Genomic DNA, 17530 nt, shown 5'->3' with positions numbered 1-17530 from the left:
TACAGTGATGCATGATCTAACAAAATGAATTGTTTTTGAACTATGTATGTAGTATTTGTGAGTTTTTCAAAAGTAACTTGAGTTTCCTGTTTTGTTTGAAGAAACTGATTTGAAGATTGAGTAATCTTAAACGGTTCATTGTTATATGAATCACAGATCATTATTGTATGATTCTCGTAAATGAACGCTCAGAGCATGTTTTGTTTACAGTGCTCCTTTTTCAGGGTTTCACATGGGTACCCAGTACCCAAAGTATTCTCCTTAGGTACCGGGCTTTAACACGGAGGTTGGCAGGATCCTGTCCAGGGGACCAAACCAATGGACGGGCAAAGAAAGAAACCCACAATAGTTTAAGTATCAATTTCCACAATTTAGGCTTACCTGCAGCTGTAATCAATACTGTGAAACTGCAGCTATTCTGGTTGTTGGAATTATCTCTGTAGGTGTATGTTACTATATTACTTCCAACTGAGAAGAAGTCATTGGGATTGTTGGTACTTGACACGAAAAAGAAGTTTCCAGAATTGTCAGTGACAGTGGGTAGCTGCCAGGTAACCTGCCTGCCAGTACCACCAAAGGGAACCTCAAAGTTAATGTTGTCTGGGCATGTTACTACTGGTGGTATGTTGTCCACTGTAAGTTAAAACAGAATATAAATTAAAATTCACTATAATTGATGTCATGCATTAGATTCTGTCATTAGTTCTAAAGCAAGGGTAAATCCATAACAAACACACAAAATTAACATACGGGATCAGTGTTTCAATACTTTGTTTTTTAAGAGTGGTGACCTGATTTTTTGGAACTGTGTTCTGTTTGGTGTATTTAAGATCAGGTATTGACCCAATTCACCTGACGTATCATCATCTTCGATGCGCCATTTTGGTGGTCAATGTCAATGTGTGTTATTCAGAGAAGTGGGCATTTTAGGCGCCGCTGCATTTACATGAAACCTATTGACCACCAACATGTGTGTGACCCACGTGCAAGGGGTCAATATGAACTCTCAGATAGCAGGCAATATTTTAGCAATAAAACATTGTGGAATTTCAAGGCTTTTGACATGCACTCATTTTGTATGAAATTTCAATGCTATTTTGAATCTTAGAGAATGCTCCCCTGGGGAGTAGATTTTACAAAATTCCAAATATAAAAAATTTTTGACGCGTGAGGTGAACACATGTTAACTATTACCCTGAATTATTTTGGGGTCAAAACAAATTTTGTTCGCCTGTAAGTATTTTTTTTTTAGGAGGCCACATGTACTAATGACAAAAAGGTCCTTGATTTTTGACAATTATCTCCCCTGTCCTTGGTAATGATTTTTTCATAAACAAACATTTATACTGGTTCTGATTGAGGTTAGATTGTAAAAAAAACAAATTATTTTGCAAATAATGTTGACACATGGCAGCTATGCATGTATTTGATTACATTGATCCTTTTCCAGGGTTTCCCATTGGTACCCATGTACCCGCAGTATATACTTTGGGTTTCGGGCTTCAACATTAACACTGGCAAGGTTCTGTCTGTCTCATAAAGGACCACGCCGATGGGAGGCAAAGAATAAAAAAATACTAGTTTAAAGGGACACGATGCCTTGGACGGTCAGCCATATTTGACTCCCATAAATGGCCGACCATGTTAGTCGACAAGGTAAAAGGAAAACTGTGCAATTTCGAGGCATGTTTGTGTGGATCATTGTATTCTACTTATACAACATCTTTCTACCCATATGTATTTTATACCAAACGCTTTTCAAAGACCAACTCGACTGATCCAAGGCAACGTGTTCCTTTAACCCTTTAGCATGCATGCAACATTAAACATAACATCACACGCTCCTCAGTGCGCCATGAAAATTCAATCGAGTTCCGGCCGTATCAAGAAATCGTCGGATAACTTTCGGTGTGATTATTTTCTTGTGTTACAAATTGAGTTTATTTTGTAGAGGAGTTAGATGAAATTATCTTTTGAATGATTTTCACAGTTCCTTTGTTTGACTCACCAAATTCAAGCTTTCAGGTTGGAGACATAAGAGAGATCAACAAAAATTTGAAAACATTATTTGCGTATAAAGTGAGGTTTGTTTACGTGGAAAGTTGTGCACACACGTATTCTCGACTTAACTGTCGTACAACAGGAAAACAAAGCTACAAAAAGTGGTTGAAAATAATCACAACATACCCTTACAATTGTAAATGTATGCCTCTATTATCAACAGATACCTTCTGAACCTAAATCTTTTGCAAAACCCTTTCAAATCGCGGTATTCCGTATGTAAAAACACCAGAAAGTTTGACGTGAAACAAGCGGGAGACTGCCATTACTGTGTACATGCGCGCGTAGTGCGTGGTACATCCACTACACGGTCCTGCTACACTAAGAAAAATTATGGCTCCACACAGAGAAAAAGCACCCACTCATACATGCGTTGTTCGATTGTGAAATGACTTTCGACCTTTGAACCTTATGACATTTTTTCTTATGTGGACAATGTGCTATTTTTAGACATGTTATCTTGAGATCACGCTCTATCTACGGCTGTTTGCTGCAATTTAATAACATGTTTTAATAACTCAAATTACACCATGTCAAACTGTGCGGGCACATGCAGACGGTATGCGTGGTAATACGCAGGGCGCCTCCGGGCGGTATGCGGGGTAAAGGGTTAAGCATCAATAACCAAAAGCTTACCTGCAGCTGTAATCAATACTGTGAAACTGCAGCTATTCCTGTTGCCAGCATCATCACTGTAGGTGTATGTTACTAAGTTACTTCCAACTGAGAAGAAGTCATTTGGATTGTTGGAACTTGACACAAAAAAGAAGTTTCCAGAATTGTCACTGACAGTGGGTAGCTGCCAGGTAACCTGCCTGCCAGTACCACCGAAGGGAACCTCAAAGGCAATGTTGTCTGGGCATGTTACTACTGGTGGTATGTTGTCCACTGTAAGTTAAACAAAAAGAAATTAGAATTCACCATAGATTCTGTCATTTTTTCTCTAAATTAGCCAGGGCAAACTTGCGCAGGTGCCAAGCAGCAAATATTTTTTTTAACGCTGTCCTAGTAAATTACCGCACAAACATTGCTTAAAACCCATCAAACATCTAGTTAACACTATCAATATTGCAAAGTGCTTTGCATACAACTTCCTCAAGTAGAGCAGTCTAACAAGTTTACACTGAAAAAGGTCGCACTTTAAAAAAGGACAGAACAAAAAACTTGAGAAAGATTTAATTACCCCAGGACAGGAAATTTTCAGAAGGTCACAAAAGTATCCCCTTCACACAAAAAAACATGTTCCTCATACGCATGATCTAACAAAATAAATAAGTAGTTTCTCTGAGTTTTATGAAGTAACTTGAGTTTCCTGTTTCGTTTGAAGACACTGATTTGAAGATTGAGTTAAATTGAAGGATTCATTGTAGTATGAACCAAAGATTATTATTGTATGATACTTGTTAACGAACGTTCAGTGTTTGTTTTATTTACAGTGAGTGGTCCTTTTCCAGGGTTTCACATTGGTACCCAGTACCCACAGTATTCACCTTAGGTAGCGGGCTTGATCATTAGAAGAAACTGATTTGAAGATTGAGTTAAACGGTTCATTGTTATATGAATCACAGATCATTATTGTATGATTCTCGTTAACGAACGCTCAGGGCATGTTTTGTTTACAGTGCTCCTTTTTCAGGGTTTCACATGGGTACCCAGTACCCAAAGTATTCTCCTTAGGTACCGGGCTTTAACACGAAGGTTGGCAGGATCCTGTCCAGGGGACCAAACCAATGGACGGGCAAAGAAAGAAACCCACAATAGTTTAAGTATCAATTTCCACAATTTAGGCTTACCTGCAGCTGTAATCAATACTGTGAAACTGCAGCTATTTTGGTTGTTGGAATTATCTCTGTAGGTGTATGTTACTATGGTACTTCCAACTGAGAAGAAGTCATTGGGATTGTTGGAACTTGACACGAAAAAGAAGTTTCCAGAATTGTCAGAGACAGTGGGTTGTTGCCAGGTAACTAGCCTGCCAGTAGCACCAAAGGGAACCTCAAAGGCAATGTTGTCTGGGCATGTTACTACCGGTGGTATGTTATCCACTGTAAGTTAAAACAGAATATAAATTAAAATTCACTATAATTGATGTCATGCATTTGATTCTGTCATTAGTTCAAAAGCAAGGGTAAATCCATAACAAACACACAAAATTAACATACGGGATCAGTGTTTCAATACTTTGTTTTTTAAGAGTGGTGACCTGATTTTTTGGAACTGTGTTCTGTTTGGTGTATTTAAGATCAGGTATTGACCCAATTCACCTGACGTATCATCAGAATAATCTTGGATGCGCCATTTTGGTGGTCAATGTCAATGTGTGTTATTCAGAGAAGTGGGCATTTTAGACGTCGCTGCATTTACATGAAACCTATTGACCACCAACATGTGTGTGACCCACGTGCAAGGGGTCAATATGAATGCTCAGATAGCTGGCAACATTTTAATAATAAAACATTGTGGAATTTCAAGGCTTTTGACATGCACTCATTTTGTATGAAATTTCAATGCTATTTTGAATCTTAGAGAATGCTCCCCTGGGGAGTAGATTTTACAAAAATCCAAATATACAAATTTTTTTGACGCGTGAGGTGAACACATGTTAACTATTACCCTGAATTATTTTGGGGTCAAAACAAATTTTGTTCGCCTGTTAGTGTTTTTTTTAGTAGGCCACATGTACTAATGACAAAAAGGTCCTTGATTTTTGACAATTTATCTCCCCTGTCCTTGGTAATAATTTTTTCATAAACAAACATTTATACTGGTTCTGATTGAGGTTAGATTGTAAAAACAAAATTATTTTGCAAATAATGTTGACACATGGCAGCTATGCATGTATTTGATTACATTGATCCTTTTCCAGGGTTTCCCATTGGTACCCATGTACCCGCAGTATTCACTTTGGGTTTCGGGCCGATGGGAGGCAAAGAAGAAAAAAATAGTAGTTTAAAGGGACACGATGCCTTGGACGGTCAGCCATATTTGACTCTCATAAATGGCCGACCATGTTAGTTGACGAGGTAAAAGGAAAACTGTGCAATTTCGAGGCATGTTTGTGTGGATCATTGTATTCTACTTTTACAACATCTTTCTACCCATATGTATTTTATACCAAACGCTTTTCAAAAACCAACTCGACCGATCCAAGGCAACGTGTTCCTTTAACCCTTTAGCATGCATGCAACATTAAACATAACATCACACGCTCCTCAGTGCGCCATGAAAATTCAATCGAGTTCCGGCCGTATCAAGAAATCTTCGGATAACTTTCGGTGTGATTATTTTCTTGTGTTACAAATTGAGTTTATTTTGTAGAGGATGAAATTATCTTTTGAATGATTTTCACAGTTCCTTTGTTTGACTCACCAAATTCAAGCTTTCAGGTTGGAAACATAAGAGAGATCAACAAAAATTTGAAGACATTATTTGCGTATCAAGTGAGGTTTGTTTACGTGGAAAGTTGTGCACACACGTATTCTCGACTTTACTGTCGTCCAACAGGAAAACAAAGCTACGAAAAGTGGTTGAAAATAATCACAACATACCCTTAGAATTGTAAATGTATGCCTCTATTATCAACAGATACCTTCTGCACCTAAATCTTTTGTAAAACCCTTTCAAATCGCGGTATTCCGTATGTAAAAACACTAGAAAGTTTGACATGAAACGAGCGGGAGACTGCCATTACTGTGTACATGCGCGCGTAGTGCGTGGTACATCCACTACACGGTCCTGCTACACTAAGAAAAAGTATGGCTCCACACAGAGAAAAAGCACCCACTCATACATGCGTTGTTTGGTTGTGAAATGACTTTCGACCTTTAACCCTTATGTCATTTTTTTCTTATGTGGACAATGTGCTATTTTTAGACTATTGTTATTTTGAGATCACGCTCTATCTACGGCTGTTTGCTGCAATATAATAACATGTTTTAATAACTCAAATTACACCATGTCAAACTGTGCCGGCACATGCAGACGGTATGCATGGTAATACGCAGGGCGCCTCCGGGCGGTATGCGGGGTAAAGGGTTAAGCATCAATTACCAAAAGCTTACCTGCAGCTGTAATCAATACTGTGAAACTGCAGCTATTCCTGTTGCCAGCATCATCACTGTAGGTGTATGTTACTGAGTTACTTCCAACTGAGAAGAAGTCATTGGGGTTGTTGGAACTTGACACAAAAAAGAAGTTTCCAGAATTGTCACTGACAGTGGGTAGCTGCCAGGTAACCTGCCTGCCAGTACCACCGAAGGGAACCTCAAAGGCAATGTTGTCTGGGCATGTTACTACTGGTGGTATGTTGTCCACTGTAAGTTAAACAAAAAGAAATTAGAATTCACCATAGATTCTGTCATTTTTTCTCTAAATTAGCCAGGGCAAACTTGCGCAGGTGCCATGCAGCAAATATTTTTTTTAACGCTGTCCTAGTAAATTACCGCACAAACATTGCTTAAAACCCATCAAACATCTAGTTAACACTATCAATATTGCAAAGTGCTTTGCATACAACTTCCTCAAATAGAGCAGTCTAACAAGTTTACACTGAAAAAGGTCGCACTTTAAAAAAGGACAGAACGAAAAACTTGAGAAAGATTTAATTACCCCAGGACAGGAAATTTTCAGAAGGTCACAAAAGTATCCCCTTCACACAAAAAAACATGTTCCTCATATGCATGATCTAACAAAATAAATAAGTAGTTTCTGTGAGTTTTATGAAGTAACTTGAGTTTCCTGTTTCGTTTGAAGACACTGATTTGAAGATTGAGTTAAATTGAAGGATTCATTGTAGTATGAACCAAAGATTATTATTGTATGATACTTGTTAACGAACGTTCTGTGTTTGTTTTATTTACAGTAAGTGGTCCTTTTCGAAGGTTTCACATTGGTACCCAGTTACCCACAGTATTCACCTTGGGTAGCGGGCTTTATCAGTAGAAGAAACTGATTTGAAGATTGAGTAATCTTAAACGGTTCATTGTTATATGAATCACAGATCATTATTGTATGATTCTCGTTAACGAACACTCAGGACATCTTTTGTTTTACAGTGGTCATTTTCCAGGGCTTCACATGGATACCCAGTACCCACAGTATTCACCTTAGGTACCGGGCTTTAACACGAAGGTTGGCAGGATCCCGTCCAGGGACTAAAGGACCAAGCCGATGGAAGGGCAAAGAAAAAAACACACAATAGTTTAAGCATCAATTACCACAATTTAGGCTTACCTGCAGCTGTAATCAATACTGTGAAACTGCAGCTATTCTGGTTGTTGGAATTATCTCTGTAGGTGTATGTTACTATGGTACTTCCAACTGAGAAGAAGTCATTGGGATTGTTGGAACTTGACACGAAAAAGAAGTTTCCAGAATTGTCAGTGACAGTGGGTTGTTGCCAGGTAACCTGCCTGCCATTAGCACCAAAGGGAACCTCAAAGGCAATGTTGTCTGGGCATGCTACTACCGGTGGTATGTTGTCCACTGTAAGTTAAAACAGAATATAAATTAGAATTCACTATAATTGATGTCATGCTTAAGATTCTGTCATTAGTTCTAAAGCAAGGGTAAATCCATAACAAACACACAAAATTAACATACGGGATCAGTGTTTCAATACATTGTTTTTTAAGAGTGGTGACCTGATTTTTTGGAACTGCGTTCTGTTTGGTGTATTTAAGATCAGGTATTGACCCAATTCACCTGACGTATCATCAGAATAATCTTGGATGCGCCATTTTGGTGGTCAATGTCAACGTGTGTTATTCAGAGAAGTGGGCATTTTCGGCGACGCTGCATTTACATGAAACATATTGACCACCAGTGACCAACATGTGTGTGGCGCGCGTGCAAGGGGTCAATATGAAAGCTCAGATAGCTGGCAACATCTGAAAATTTCAATTAGTAATAAACTATTGTGGAATTTCAAGGCTTATAACATGCACTCATTTTGTATGAAATTTCAATACTATTTTTGAATCTTAGAGAATGCTCCCCTGGGGAGTAGATTATACAAAAATCCCAAAATACAATTTATTTGATGCGTGAGGTGAACACATGTTAACTATTACCCTGAATTATTTTGGGGTCAAAACAAATTTGGTTCGCCTGTTGGTGTTTTTTTTTTACTAGGCCACATGTTATAATAAAAAACAGGTCCTAAAAAAAAACTTTTGCTGAACCCTCGTTTGAAATTAGCCAATACACAATTTTTTGTGAAAAATGAATTACAAGTAAAGTGATGTTTTAAACTACCATTTCGCGCAAAAGGATACAAATTAGACTATTATTGTATGATCACAAAATTGTTGTATTCATAGCTTTATTGCCTAAAATAAGTGTTCTAAAGGTTAACCAAGGCAATATAGATCTTAAAAATATATAAAAATAAAAAGTGTTCACAAAGTCAAATACGAGCACTTTAGTCGACTTTCCAAAGCTGAAATGAAAAGGTATTTTTTTTCCTATGGCGGGAAAGTTGAAATTCGTAATTTTTAACAAGCAATTCGCATATTCGTAATTCATTAATAAACTCATAATAATTACGAAAAAATCATGATACATGGCAGCTATGCATGTATTTGATTACATTGATCCTTTTCCAGGGTTTCCCATTGGTACCCATGTACCCGCAGTAATCACTTTGGGTTTCGGGCTTCAACATTAACACTGGCAAGGTTCTGTCTGTCTCATAAAGGACCAAGCCAATGGGAGGCAATGAAGAAAAAACAGTAAAGGGACACGAGGCCTTGGACGGTTAGCCATATTTGACTCCCATAAATGGCCGACCATGTTAGTCGACGAGGTAAAAGGAAAACTGTGCAATTTCGAGGCATGTTTGTGTGGATCATTGTATTCTACTTTTACAACATCTTTCTACCCATATGTATTTTATACCAAATGCTTTTCAAAAACCAACTCGACCGATCCAAGGCAACGTGTTCCTTTAACCCTTTAGCATGCATGCAACATTAAACATAACATCACACGCTCCTCAGTGCGCCATGAAAATTCAATCGAGTTCCGGCCGTATCAAGAAATCGTCGGATAACTTTCGGTGTGATTATTTTCTTGTGTTACAAATTGAGTTTATTTTGTAGAGGATGAAATTATCTTTTGAATGATTTTCACAGTTCCTTTGTTTGACTCACCAAATTCAAGCTTTCAGGTTGGAAACATAAGAGAGATCAACAAAAATTTGAAGACATTATTTGCGTATCAAGTGAGGTTTGTTTACGTGGAAAGTTGTGCACACACGTATTCTCGACTTTACTGTCGTCCAACAGGAAAACAAAGCTACGAAAAGTGGTTGAAAATAATCACAACATACCCTTAGAATTGTAAATGTATGCCTCTATTATCAACAGATACCTTCTGCACCTAAATCTTTTGCAAAACCCTTTCAAATCGCGGTATTCCGTATGTAAAAACACTAGAAAGTTTGACGTGAAACAAGCGGGAGACTGCCATTACTGTGTACATGCGCGCGTAGTGCGTGGTACATCCACTACACGGTCCTGCTACACTAAGAAAAAGTATGGCTCCACACAGAGAAAAAGCACCCACTCATACATGCGTTGTTTGGTTGTGAAATGACTTTCGACCTTTAACCCTTATGTCATTTTTTTCTTATGTGGACAATGTGCTATTTTTAGACTATTGTTATTTTGAGATCACGCTCTATCTACGGCTGTTTGCTGCAATATAATAACATGTTTTAATAACTCAAATTACACCATGTCAAACTGTGTCGGCACATGCAGACGGTATGCATGGTAATACGCAGGGCGCCTCCGGGCGGTATGCGGGGTAAAGGGTTAAGCATCAATTACCAAAAGCTTACCTGCAGCTGTAATCAATACTGTGAAACTGCAGCTATTCCTGTTGCCAGCATCATCACTGTAGGTGTATGTTACTGAGTTACTTCCAACTGAGAAGAAGTCATTGGGGTTGTTGGAACTTGACACAAAAAAGAAGTTTCCAGAATTGTCACTGACAGTGGGTAGCTGCCAGGTAACCTGCCTGCCAGTACCACCAAAGGGAACCTCAAAGGCAATGTTGTCTGGGCATGTTACTACTGGTGGTATGTTGTCCACTGTAAGTTAAACAAAAAGAAATTAGAATCCACCATAGATTGTCTTTTTGTCTCTAAAGTTAGCCAGGGCAAACTTCACAGGTGCCAAGCAGCAAATATTTTCTGGAACGCTATCCTAGTAAATAACCGCACAAACATTGCTTAAAACCCATCAAACATCTAGTGTTCACTATCAATTTCGCAAAGTGCTTTGCATACAAGTTCCTCAAAAAGATTAGTCTAACAAGTTTACACTGAAAAAGGTCGCACTTAAAACGAACAAATCACAAAAATCTGAGAAAGATTTAATTTACCCCAGGACAGGAATTTTAGAAGAACAAAAACACAACATGTTCCCAATATTTTACTACAGTGATGCATGATCTAACAAAATGAATTGTTTTTGAACCATGTATGTAGTATTTGTGAGTTTTTCAAAAGTAACTTGAGTTTCCTGTTTTGTTTGAAGAAACTGATTTGAATATTGAGTAATCTTAAACGGTTCATTGTTATATGAATCACAGATCATTATTGTATGATTCTCGTAAATGAACGCTCAGAGCATGTTTTGTTTACAGTGCTCCTTTTCCAGGGTTTCACATGGGTACCCAGTACCCAAAGTATTCTCCTCAGGTTCCGGGCTTTAACACGAAGGTTGGCAGGATCCTGTCCAGGGGACCAAACCAATGGACGGGCAAAGAAAGAAACCCACAATAGTTTAAGTATCAATTTCCACAATTTAGGCTTACCTGCAGCTGTAATCAATACTGTGAAACTGCAGCTATTCTGGTTGTTGGAATTATCTCTGTAGGTGTATGTTACTATGGTACTTCCAACTGAGAAGAAGTCATTGGGATTGTTGGAACTTGACACGAAAAAGAAGTTTCCAGAATTGTCAGTGACAGTGGGTTGTTGCCAGGTAACTAGCCTGCCAGTAGCACCAAAGGGAACCTCAAAGGCAATGTTGTCTGGGCATGTTACTACCGGTGGTATGTTATCCACTGTAAGTTAAAACAGAATATAAATTAAAATTCACTATAATTGATGTCATGCATTAGATTCTGTCATTAGTTCTAAAGCAAGGGTAAATCCATAACAAACACACAAAATTAACATACGGGATCAGTGTTTCAATACTTTGTTTTTTAAGAGTGGTGACCTGATTTTTTGGAACTGTGTTCTGTTTGGTGTATTTAAGATCAGGTATTGACCCAATTCACCTGACGTATCATCATCTTGGATGCGCCATTTTGGTGGTCAATGTCAATGTGTGTTATTCAGAGAAGTGGGCATTTTAGGCGCCGCTGCATTTACATGAAACCTATTGACCACCAACATGTGTGTGACCCACGTGCAAGGGGTCAATATGAACGCTCAGATAGCTGGCAACATTTTAGCAATAAAACATTGTGGAATTTCAAGGCTTTTGACATGCACTCATTTTGTATGAAATTTCAATGCTATTTTGAATCTTAGAGAATGCTCCCCTGGGGAGTAGATTTTACAAAATTCCAAATATACAAATTTTTTGACGCGTGAGGTGAACACATGTTAACTATTACCCTGAATTATTTTGGGGTCAAAACAAATTTTGTTCGCCTGTAAGTATTTTTTTTTTTTAGGAGGCCACATGTACTAATGACAAAAAGGTCCTTGATTTTTGACAATTATCTCCCCTGTCCTTGGTAATGATTTTTTCATAAACAAACATTTATACTGGTTCTGATTGAGGTTAGATTGTAAAAAAAACAAATTATTTTGCAAATAATGTTGACACATGGCAGCTATGCATGTATTTGATTACATTGATCCTTTTCCAGGGTTTCCCATTGGTACCCATGTACCCGCAGTATTCACTTTGGGTTTCGGGCTTCAACATTAACACTGGCAAGGTTCTGTCTGTCTCATAAAGGACCACGCCGATGGGAGGCAAAGAAGAAAAAAATAGTAGTTTAAAGGGACACGATGCCTTGGACGGTCAGCCATATTTGACTCCCATAAATGGCCGACCATGTTAGTCATGTTAGTCGACGAGGTAAAAGGAAAACTGTGCAATTTCGAGGCATGTTTGTGTGGATCATTGTATTCTACTTATACAACATCTTTCTACCCATATATATTTTATACCAAACGCTTTTCAAAGACCAACTTGACTGATCCAAGACAACTTGTTCCTTTAACCCTTTAGCATGCATGCAACATTAAACATAACATCACACGCTCCTCAGTGCGCCATGAAAATTCAATCGAGTTCCGGCCGTATCAAGAAATCGTCGGATAACTTTCGGTGTGATTATTTTCTTGTGTTACAAATTGAGTTTATTTTGTAGAGGATGAAATTATCTTTTGAATGATTTTCACAGTTCCTTTGTTTGACTCACCAAATTCAAGCTTTCAGGTTGGAAACATAAGAGAGATCAACAAAAATTTGAAGACATTATTTGCGTATAAAGTGAGGTTTGTTTACGTAGAAAGTTGTGCACACACGTATTCTCGACTTAACTGTCGTACAACAGGAAAACAAAGCTACAAAAAGTGGTTGAAAATAATCACAACATACCCTAAGAATTGTAAATGTATGCCTCTATTATCAACAGATACCTTCTGAACCTAAATCTTTTGCAAAACCCTTTCAAAACGCGGTATTCCGTATGTAAAAACACTAGAAAGTTTGACGTGAAACAAGCGGGAGACTGCCATTACTGTGTACATGCGCGCGTAGTGCGTGGTACATCCACTACACGGTCCTGCTACACTAAGAAAAATTATGGCTCCATACAGAGAAAAAGGACCCACTCATACATGCGTTGTTCGATTGTGAAATGACTTTCGACCTTTGAACCTTATGACATTTTTTCTTATGTGGACAATGTGCTATTTTTAGACTATTGTTATCTTGAGATCACGCTCTATCGACGGCTGTTTGCTGCAATTTAATAACATGTTTTAATAACTCAAATTACACCATGTCAAACTGTGCGGGCACATGCAGACGGTACGCGTGGTAATACGCAGGGCGCCTCCGGGCGGTATGCGGGGTAAAGGGTTAAGCATCAATAACCAATGGTTACCTGCAGCTGTAATTAATACTGTGAAACTGCAGCTATTCCTGTTGCCAGCATCATCACTGTAGGTGTATGTAACTAAGTTACTTCCAACTGAGAAGAAGTCATTGGGATTGTTGGAACTTGACACAAAAAAGAAGTTTCCAGAATTGTCACTGACAGTGGGTAGCTGCCAGGTAACCTGCCTGCCAGTACCACCGAAGGGAACCTCAAAGGCAATGTTGTCTGGGCATGTTACTACTGGTGGTATGTTGTCCACTGTAAGTTAAACAAAAAGAAATTAGAATTCACCATAGATTCTGTCATTTTTTCTCTAAATTAGCCAGGGCAAACTTGCGCAGGTGCCAAGCAGCAAATATTTTCTTTAACGCTGTCCTAGTAAATTACCGCACAAACATTGCTTAAAACCCATCAAACATCTAGTGTACACTATCAATATTGCAAAGTGCTTTGCATACACCTTCCTCAAATAGAGCAGTCTAACAAGTTTACACTGAAAAAGGTCGCACTTTAAAAAAGGACAGAACGAAAAACTTGAGAAAGATTTAATTACCCCAGGACAGGAAATTTTCAGAAGGTCACAAAAGTATCCCCTTCACACAAAAAAACATGTTCCTCATATGCATGATCTAACAAAATAAATAAGTAGTTTCTGTGAGTTTTATGAAGTAACTTGAGTTTCATGTTTCGTTTGAAGACACTGATTTGAAGATTGAGTTATATTGAAGGATTCATTGTAGTATGAGCCAAAGATTATTATTGTATGATACTTGTTAACGAACGTTCTGTGTTTGTTTTATTTACAGTAAGTGGTCCTTTTCGAAGGTTTCACATTGGTACCCAGTTACCCACAGTATTCACCTTGAGTAGCGGGCTTTATCAGTAGAAGAAACTGATTTGAAGATTGAGTAATCTTAAACGGTTCATTGTTATATGAATCACAGATCATTATTGTATGATTCTCGTTAACGAACGCTCAGGGCATGTTTTGTTTACAGTGCTCCTTTTCAAGGGTTTCACATGGGTACTCAGTACCCACAGTATTCACCTTAGGTAGCGGGCTTTGTCATTAGAAGAAACTGATTTGAAGATTGAGTAACCTTAAACGGTTCATTGTTATATGAATCACAGATCATTATTGTATGATTCTCGTTAACGAACGCTCAGAGCATGTTTTGTTTACAGTGCTCCTTTTCCAGGGTTTCACATGGGTACCCAGTACCCATAGTATTCACCTTAGGTACCGGGCTTTAACACGAAGGTTGGCAGGATCCTGTCCAGGGGCTAAAGGACCAAGCCGATGGAAGGGCAAAGAAAAAAACACACAATAGTTTAAGCATCAATTACCACAATTTAGGCTTACCTGCAGCTGTAATCAATACTGTGAAACTGCAGCTATTCTGGTTGTTGGAATTATCTCTGTAGGTGTATGTTACTATGGTACTTCCAACTGAGAAGAAGTCATTGGGATTGTTGGAACTTGACACGAAAAAGAAGTTTCCCGAATTGTCAGTGACAGTGGGTTGTTGCCAGGTAACCTGCCTGCCATTAGCACCAAAGGGAACCTCAAAGGCAATGTTGTCTGGGCATGCTACTACCGGTGGTATGTTGTCCACTGTAAGTTAAAACAGAATATAAATTAGAATTCACTATCATTGATGTCATGCTTTAGATTCTGTCATTAGTTCTAAAGCAAGGGTAAATCCATAACAAACACACAAAATTAACATACGGGATCAGTGTTTCAATAATTTGTTTGCTAAGAGTGGTGACCTGATTTTTTGGAACTGCGTTCTGTTTGGTGTATTTAAGATCAGGTATTGACACAATTCACCTGACGTATCATCAGAATAATCTTGGATGCGCCATTTTGGTGGTCAATGTCAACGTGTGTTATTCAGAGAAGTGGGCATTTTAGGCGACGATGCATTTACATGAAACATATTGACCACCAGTGACCAACATGTGTGTGGTGCGCGTGCAAGGGGTCAATATGAAAGCTCAGATAGCTGGCAACATCTGAAAATTTCAATTAGTAATAAACTATTGTGGAATTTCAAGGCTTATAACATGCACTCATTTTGTATGAAATTTCAATACTATTTTTGAATCTTAGAGAATGCTCCCCTGGGGAGTAGATTTTACAAAAATCCCAAAATACAATTTATTTGATGCGTGAGGTGAACACATGTTAACTATTACCCTGAATTATTTTGGGGTCAAAACAAATTTGGTTCGCCTGTTGGTGTTTTTTTTTTACTAGGCGAAATGTTATAATGAAAAACAGGTCCTAAAAAAAAACTTTTGCTGAACCCTCGTTTGAAATTAGCCAATACACAATTTTTTGTGAAAAATGAATTACAAGTAAAGTGATGTTTTAAACTACCATTTCGCGCAAAAGGATACAAAGTAGACTATTATAGTATGATCACAAAATTGTTGTATTCATAGCTTTATTGCCTAAAAGTAAGTGTTCTAAAGGTTAACCAAGCCAATATAGATCTTAAAAATATATAAAAATAAAAAATAAAAAGTGTTCACAAAGTCAAATACGAGCACTTAAGTCGACTTTCCAAAGCTGAAATGAAAAGGTATTTTTTTTTCTATGGCGGGAAAGTTGAAATTCGTAATTTTTAACAAGCAATTCGCATATTCGTAATTCATTAATAAACTCATAATAATTACGAAAAAATCATGATACATGGCAGCTATGCATGTATTTGATTACATTGATCCTTTTCCAGGGTTTCCCATTGGTACCCATGTACCCGCAGTAATCACTTTGGGTTTCGGGCTTCAACATTAACACTGGCAAGGTTCTGTCTGTCTCATAAAGGACCAAGCCAATGGGAGGCAATGAAGAAAAAACAGTAAAGGGACACGAGGCCTTGGACGGTTAGCCATATTTGACTCCCATAAATGGCCGACCATGTTAGTCGACGAGGTAAAAGGAAAACTGTGCAATTTCGAGGCATGTTTGTGTGGATCATTGTATTCTACTTTTACAACATCTTTCTACCCATATGTATTTTATACCAAATGCTTTTCGAAAAACCAACTCGACCGATCCAAGGCAACGTGTTCCTTTAACCCTTTAGCATGCATGCAACATTAAACATAACATCACACGCTCCTCAGTGCGCCATGAAAATTCAATCGAGTTCCGGCCGTATCAAGAAATCGTCGGATAACTTTCGGTGTGATTATTTTCTTGTGTTACAAATTGAGTTTATTTTGTAGAGGATGAAATTATCTTTTGAATGATTTTCACAGTTCCTTTGTTTGACTCACCAAATTCAAGCTTTCAGGTTGGAAACATAAGAGAGATCAACAAAAATTTGAAAACATTATTTGCGTATCAAGTGAGGTTTGTTTACGTGGAAAGTTGTGCACACACGTATTCTTGACTTTACTGTCGTCCGACACAAAAACAAAGCTACGAAAAGTGGTTGAAAATAATCACAACATACCCTTAGAATTGAAAATGTATGCCTCTATTATCAACAGATACCTTCTGCACCTAAATCTTTTGCAAAACCCTTTCAAATCGCGGTATTCCGTATGTAAAAACACTAGAAAGTTTGACGTGAAACAAGCGGGAGACTGCCATTACTGTGTACATGCGCGCGTAGTGCGTGGTACATCCCCTACTACGGTCCTGCTACACTAAGAAAATTATGGCTCCACACAGAGAAAAGCACCCACTCATACATGCGTTGTTTGGTTGTGAAATGACTTTCGACCTTTAACCCTTATGTCATTTTTTTCTTATGTGGACAATGTGCTATTTTTAGACTATTGTTATTTTGAGATCACGCTCTATCTACGGCTGTTTGCTGCAATATAATAACATGTTTTAATAACTCAAATTACACCATGTTACACCATGTCAAACTGTGCGGGCACATGCAGACAGTATGCGTGGTAATATGCAGGGCGCGCCTCTGGGCGGTATGCGGGGTAAAGGGTTAAGCATCAATTACCAAAAGCTTACCTGCAGCTGTAATCAATACTGTGAAACTGCAGCTATTCCTGTTGCCAGCATCATCACTGTAGGTGTATGTTACTAAGTTACTTCTAACAGAGAAGAAGTCATTGGGGTTGTTGGAACTTGACACAAAAAAGAAGTTTCCAGAATTGTCACTGACAGTGGGTAGCTGCCAGGTAACCTGCCTGCCAGTAGCACCAAAAGGAACCTCAAAGGCAATGTTGTCTGGGCATGTTACTACCGGTGGTATGTTGTCCACTGTAAGTTAAACAAAAAGAAATTAGAATTCACCACAGATTGTCATTTTTTCTCTAAATTAGCCAGGGCAAACTTGCGCAGGTG

The 17530-nt window shown here is 38.3% G+C and overlaps 1 protein-coding gene across 36 annotated transcripts in view; it reads right to left on the bottom strand.

Annotated features, from left to right (window-relative positions):
- Positions 1 to 17530, bottom strand: part of LOC117289582 — a 101362-nt gene that overhangs the window by 56720 nt on the left and 27112 nt on the right. For 30 of the 36 annotated variants that reach the window (XM_033770741.1, XM_033770758.1, XM_033770759.1 and 27 more), the window contains 10 exons: positions 17195 to 17446; positions 14564 to 14815; positions 13207 to 13458; positions 10885 to 11136; positions 9905 to 10156; positions 7294 to 7545; positions 6123 to 6374; positions 3855 to 4106; positions 2698 to 2949; positions 382 to 633 (listed from right to left, as the gene is read on the bottom strand). In XM_033770741.1, coding sequence (XP_033626632.1) covers positions 382 to 633; positions 2698 to 2949; positions 3855 to 4106; positions 6123 to 6374; positions 7294 to 7545; positions 9905 to 10156; positions 10885 to 11136; positions 13207 to 13458; positions 14564 to 14815; positions 17195 to 17446 — 2520 coding nt within the window. The remainder of the gene's footprint in view (positions 1 to 381; positions 634 to 2697; positions 2950 to 3854; positions 4107 to 6122; positions 6375 to 7293; positions 7546 to 9904; positions 10157 to 10884; positions 11137 to 13206; positions 13459 to 14563; positions 14816 to 17194; positions 17447 to 17530) is intronic. The other 6 variants (XM_033770744.1, XM_033770748.1, XM_033770752.1 and 3 more) reach the window with 6 other exon arrangements.

The sequence above is a fragment of the Asterias rubens genome, chromosome 4 (genome assembly GCF_902459465.1).
Source record: "Asterias rubens chromosome 4, eAstRub1.3, whole genome shotgun sequence".
In the NCBI taxonomy this organism is placed as follows: Eukaryota; Metazoa; Echinodermata; class Asteroidea; order Forcipulatida; family Asteriidae; genus Asterias; species Asterias rubens.
This window is presented reverse-complemented; position numbering and strand designations above follow the sequence as displayed.